The sequence below is a fragment of the Echinops telfairi genome, unplaced genomic scaffold, assembly GCF_000313985.2.
Source record: "Echinops telfairi isolate 266 unplaced genomic scaffold, ASM31398v2 ScPeMD7_9;HRSCAF=40, whole genome shotgun sequence".
NCBI lineage: Eukaryota > Metazoa > Chordata > Mammalia > Afrosoricida > Tenrecidae > Echinops > Echinops telfairi.
In genome coordinates, this window is record NW_022103906.1 from 24,307,851 (window position 1) to 24,314,167 (window position 6,317).

Consider the following 6,317-nt stretch of genomic DNA (forward strand, 5'->3'; position numbering starts at 1 on the left):
CGGCTCCTGCCCTCCTCCCCTCCCCTCAGGTTCCTTTCCTGCAGAGATGGAAGGGGAGGAGCCGATTGTCTTGGGGAGCCTCTTTGTCATGAGCACTTGTTTAGTGCCAGGCACTGGGAATTTTGAGGAAGAAGCCCCAGGCCCCCTGCCCTAGCTCACCTGGAGGGGTAGGGGGTACTCTGTCCCCTTCCTCTTTAGCTCTGCTAGCTTGGAGTGTCCCAGATTGAATGGGTCTCTGTTGTCTGTTGTGGGAATTATGGGAGCCCATGGAATTGACAGCTACAGAAGAGTCCCAAGGGAATTGGGGCCTCTATGGGAGAGAGGCTCGTCCCCTGGGTACCTCCTGGAGAAAGAGAGAGAGAGAGAGAGAGAGCGACATGATTATTTTACTTAGCTCTGTCCTCCCCCTGTGCCCCTGCCTATACTGCTTGGATCCTTGGGGAAGCTTTGGGGACCCCATTCACTGACCACGAGACGCTGCCACGGTGGCACTGTGCCCTGCTCCTCAGACTATCTTAGAATGGTGGCTGGTGTCTAGGGATCTCCTCTTCCAATGTGGGACCCGAGGCCCAGCTAGGACAGGCACTTGTTCATGCCCACAGAGCTAGCCAGGGGCCTAGCAGCATCAGGAATTCAGGCCTCCTAACCCCCCCGGACCTTCTCTTCTGGCTGGATTGAAAGGACAGACTTGTGGAGAGGCAGGGCCTTCCCTGGGGGGCTGCTGGGCAGAGGTGTGGGTATCTGGGGGCACCATAGAGGAACCAGGAGCGGGGGAGGCCTTGGTGAGGCGCTGTGCCTGGGCCTGCATGGTGGGCTGGGCAGGCATTTCAGAGGGCATATATCTGTCCTCACATGTCCACTCCTGCTCGCCCTGCTTCCTCTGGTTGCAGCCAGGCCAGCTGAGCGAGGGCTCTGTGGAGCTTAGAGCAGTCCTGTGGGCCCTCTGACCCTGCCAATAGACTGTTGTGCATCTCCTCACCTCTCCCTCCTTCCTCTGGTCCCTGGAGCTGGGGAACCTGGAAGAGGTCATCAGTCTTGGGCACGTGGCCGAGATCTTTTCTTTCCGAGGCCACGAGACCGTCCTATTGTAGGGTCCCAGGGACAGGATTGGCCAGATAATGGTCTCTCTCATGGAAATGCCTCTTCATCCTCTCCCTCCTGCACCCTGCCCCTGCCACCCTTCTGCCTGGTGGCTCTTGCTAAAAAGTGTCATCAGACTTTTGGGGTGATCTGCCCAGATTCTCTTGGACAAAGCTGCATCCCACCTCGGAGCACCACGTCGGCTTGTTCAAGCCTTTGCCTTGTGAGCTGTGCTCTCCTATGCAAGGCGAGCGTCTCTCAGGGATGGGGGGGAACCCAGTATAACGACCTAAGTGCTCAGTCCCTGCGGCTGGCTGCGAGTGGACTTCCATTCTCCTCGGGTTTGGCTCTGTCCGGTGTGCTGTCGCCTTTAATTTTCACAGGAGGTCTGTGGGGCCAGTTTGTCCATCCAGGGGTCGCGATGAGGAGACAGGCTCGAATAGATGAAGTGTCTTGAGAGTCACATGCATCCCTGTGGGCAGGACTTCAGGGCTCCTCGAGATGAGGAGTCTCTCCCATAGTTTTCTCGCAAAAGCAGCGGAATCTTTTCAAAACACAGTGTCATGCAGGCTCCAATATGGAAAAGCAAAATGGAGCTGCTTTGGTTGAAATGGGGGTGCAGGCCCTGAGTTCAACCCCAGCTATCTGTCTTGGAGATTGTTGATACCACTGCCACCAGTTGCCCCCCAGTCAACTCCAAATTTACGGTCACCTCGTGTATGTGTCAAGAACATAAGATTTTCCATGGCTGACATTGGGAAGTGGACCATCAGACCTTTCTTCTGAGGTGCCTTAGGGTGGGCTTGAACTGCCAACCTTTCAGTTGCAGCCGAGTGTATAAATGTTGGCACCTCCCAGGGATGCCGAGTTTCTCTATAAAGCTCCATATTTAGCGAGCGCCGTGGTGAGATGGGGACACAGGGAGACCCCAAGAGGGAGAAGCGGCAAACCTGCCACACCTGAAACAATTAGAGCAAGCGACGGTGCTGGTGGTGCATAGGGCTGGGGTGTATGGGGCAGACCCTCATGGGCCACAGGATGGCACTCACCTTGCAGGAGCTGTGAGCAGGACCGGGAGGTGAGACTGCGGGATCAGGTGAAGGGGAGAAGGCAGGCCTGTCAACTTGAAAATGAGGAAGATCGTGTGACCTCTCAGAAAGGCCTGGGCTCGGCCCCGCAGAGCCCTGCTCACCACTGCGCTCCATCCAGGGCTGGAAGCCAGTCCTGAGCTCTTAGGGCCTTGCAGCGCATGCCTGTCTGCAGAGAGAAGGAGGCCTGTTGGGTGGGTCGGCCCGATCTTGGCTCTCGGAGAAGCTGAGGCCATGGGCTTGAGGGAAGCTTCAGGGTTCCATTCCTGCGGCGTCATCACTGTCCTGCTTATCTACACCATCAGGGGTGGCTCTACTCTTGGCAGGGGGCTCCAAGTGACAGCTGGGGCCATGTTTAGCTGACCGGATGCCCCAGATTGTAGATTGCCTACCATGTCCAAAGGATTATTGATATTTCCAGCCAAACAGTGACTTAGACATGATTTCTTGGGCTTCCCGCTTACGCCTGGTGGCCAGAGCTTCCCTTGAAGCCAGTGTAGAAACACTGCATCTCCCAGCTAGTTTTGGCAGATCACTGTGTTTACGATGACAGCAGAGGACTGTTCTCCACGCGCACCATCCAGTGGGCCGCCATCCGGTGATTATTCGAGGGTAGGGAATGGATGCACCAAATCAGCCTTCCTTTCTCATTCCGCACCTGTCTGCCCAGCTCCTAGGTGCCGCACAGCTGTTTAGGATAGGGGTGGCCAACAGTTGCCAGATGTCTGCCTAACAGGTACCCAGGGCAGACATCACGAATCAATCACAGTTCTCTTTCCCAGTGAGTCCAGATGAGGGCTCATAACCTTTCTCTGGATAACCCTCCGGCAGCCATCACAGCTGCACTGGAACAGGCTCTCTGAAGCCTTTGCTGACCTGTAGCAATCATTCACTCATGCACACATGCCCCTTGTAAAACATTTCCTGAGTTGCCGTTGTCAGCTGGACACTGCTCAGTGCAAGTAAAAGAAGGCACGGTCCCTACCAGTTGAGGGGCTCTCGGTGAGGTAGACACACCTGTGAGTGACTGTAGAACGCTACACGATGGAGAGTGGAGTCCTGAATGGTGTGCTCCAGGAGCCTGGGAGGGTGTCAGAAAAGGGCAGGGGCCCATGGGGCTGCATGGGAACGGACCCAGCCCTGCCCACTTTGTACCTTGTGCTTACAGATGCTAGCAGTAGATGTCAGGGCTACAGAATGTTTTGCTCTCATCCAAGTCAATGGGCATGACTTTGCCCCAGACACCTGTCCTAACGAGTGCCTTCTCTCCCACAGGAGCAGGGCTCGAAGGCCAATAACTCCAAAGAGTTAAGCATGTGCTTCACAGAGGTGAGTGAGGGGCAGAGTGGTGGAGCAGAGGGAGGGGTGCAGAAGCCCAGGTCTGAGCACGTTATTTCCCGGGTAAATTCCCAGGTCTCATTGCAGGTCTGGTCCTATCTAGCTGAGCTTCTGGCCTGCCACGGTCTGGGCGGGACTCAGCCTGCTGGGAGGGCTCGCAGGGTAGAGAGGCTGCAGCTGGTCCTTGGATGTTTCCCTGGGAGAGATGAGAGGCTTCTCTGACCAAAGGTCTGCCTGTGACTTCCTTACTCTGCAAGACAAATGCACTAAGCATCTACTATGTGCTGGTTCCTATGATGTTTAAGAGAATGTAGACCTGGAAGTAGAGGCTCATCTTTCAGGGTCCCCAGTGAAGGAGCACGGATAGGTGCTAAATGAGATGAGAAGATAAAGCCGTGTTCAATTCTACACAAGAAGGAGAGAGAGGTCCAGAGGTCTCAGGAAGGCTGTGTGGAAGAGGAGGGATTTGAACAAGCTGGGAACCGGGGAACCCGTCCTCTCTCCTCTCTGCCCATGAAGCAGATTGGGCGAGCCGCCTTCTAGAGACCTTGATCCATCTCTTCATTCTCTGGGACTCACATTCTCTCCCTTCCTTGGAGCAGTTGGCCCCAATGCTGAGATGAGTACCCATTTCCCTGAGGGTTGCTGCCTCACCTCCTAAAGCTTTGAGGCTTAGAGCCAGAAGGACTGGAGGTGGGGAGTGGGGCGGACCCTGTAGTTCCAGCTTCCACCATCCGAGCAGCCACCCTGGAAGCCTGGCTTTGCATGCGGAGGGTGAAAGAGAATCCCTCTGGGTCAAAAGAGAAGGCCGATGTCCGAGGGCTGCGATCCCTGAGGCTTGTTCTTTTTCTAGTCCCGGCCCTGCTGAGTTTGTTTTGTTTTGTTGTTTTCTGTTTCCATCTCCCCCACACCTGCGGCTCCAGCTCACGACAAACATCATCCCAGGGAGCAACAAGGTGATCAGACCTAACTCAGGCCTCAGCAGAGCCAGACCGACGGCTGCCTTGACCTTGCTCTCCTTGCTGATGCTAACGCTGGCCTTGTAGGCCCTGGGAACTGCGCTGGAAGATTTCTGGAAGCTTCACAAATAAGAGACACCCGCCAGACAAAATGGAAACATACACAGATGTGCACTCTCTCTCTCTCTCTCTCTCTCTCTCTCTCTCTCTCACACACACACACACACACACACACACACTCACACACACACATGTACACATACACCTTGCAAAAAAAAAAAAAAGATTTTTTTCTTCACCTTGTCTTTGAACTTGCCTCCTCCCAGGTTTCTTCTCTGGAGAAGTTTTTCTAAACCAAACAGATGAGCAGGTGGGCAGCCTGAGAGCAGGGGCCCCTAAGCTCCCCAGGCAAGGGAAACCAGCACCTCGGAGGGTGAGAAGGTCCAGCCAGGCCCTTCCTTTCTCCCCGTGACTCCTCTCGGGACCCTTCTGAAGCAAGAGCTCACAGTGTGACCCAGAAGCCTAATGGACTACGGCTGTGCCGGACTCAGGCTGGGGGCAGGACAGTGCGGCTGCTTCCCACACTTGGCCCACTCTGCAGAGCTGCCAGGGTGGGCAGAGGGGAGTGGGCAGCAGGGCCAGGAGGCTGGCCCCTGGGGGTTCCAGATGGACTCTCTGGTACCTCCTCTTAGCTGCAAGGAGGGAGTTGGGTCCACCCTCCTCTCGGCGCTCCCTCGACCGGGCAGTGCAGGTTCTCTGTGGAGCCCTGTGGGTGCCTGTGGGGGGATGTGGCCATGGGCTCCCCCTGACCATCGTGTAGGGGAGGCAGCCCCACCACAGCTCACCTTGGGAGCTCTGCCCCACTGGGGGTGGGTGGCCCATGGTGGGAGGTAGCCAAACTTGGGCACCTGCTCAAGAGCGCCTCTCCCCTTCTTGGTGGCAAGGATTTGGCCATCAAAGAGACATGATGGGGTTTTTCGGGCTTTTGTGGTTGTGAATGGGTCCATTTGGAAGGTCTGCTTCAGGGAGAAGGGCCACTGAAAGGGGCAGAGGAGACCACCTGGATGCTGGTCTCTGGCGCGCGCTCTCTCCCTCTCCTCCTGCCTCCTCTCGTTCCTGTTCTCCTTCCTCATTTCCAGGACATCCATCAACTGGATGTACATAGCAAGGCTCTTTTCCCAGCATATATGTATATACACATCCATATACATATATTGTGTGCTCTACCCGTTCTTCCTTTTTTTAGGAAACACAACTATCGAACTACTACCCTCCCCCTCCCCCCACAGATGAGCGAAAATGTATTAATGTAAAGTTTATTTTTTTTAATAATAATGTTGTCTATAATGGGGAACAAAAAAAACAAAAGGAACCGACTCCCTTGTGTGCCCCCTTCTGTGGGGGCGGCTGGGCTATGGAAGGGGCTCACTGATCAGTATTCTCGCTTAACAAAGACTCCAATAAACGTACAAGGAAGCTCTTTGCCTTCGGCCTCTCTCCGGGTTGTGCCTTCTTCCCCAAATTCGTCCTTGACTTCACGCCAATTCCTGGCTACTTACCTGGGCCCCCTGCATGCCTGGGGAAGTGCGTGCATCTGTTTGTGCATGCGAGTGCGCACGTGTAGCCATCTGGGTGTCCGTGGGTGTGGGTAGGTGGGGCCTCCTTTAGGGGATTGTTTCCTAGTGGTGGGTGTGAGGTTTCTAGCTGCGTTAAGCCCTCTGGCCCATTTACTCGTTGCTCCTCCCCTCCCCATCTCCCTTGCCCAGTGGGTACAAATGCCCTCTGACCCTAGACTGGAGGAGTCTAAATGTAGAAGTCAGGATGAAGGAGGGGAGGACAATGTGGGACACAC

The 6,317-nt window shown here is 55.3% G+C and overlaps 1 protein-coding gene across 1 annotated transcript in view; it reads left to right on the forward strand.

Moving 5' to 3' along the window:
• Positions 1-5,955, forward strand: part of GFRA2 (GDNF family receptor alpha 2) — a 123,717-nt gene extending 117,762 nt beyond the window's left edge. Inside the window, exons 8-9 of the mRNA XM_004707576.2 lie at positions 3,444-3,497; positions 4,430-5,955. Coding sequence (XP_004707633.1) covers positions 3,444-3,497; positions 4,430-4,552 — 177 coding nt within the window. The 3' untranslated portion in view covers positions 4,553-5,955. The remainder of the gene's footprint in view (positions 1-3,443; positions 3,498-4,429) is intronic.
• The last annotated feature ends 362 nt before the right edge of the window (positions 5,956-6,317 follow it).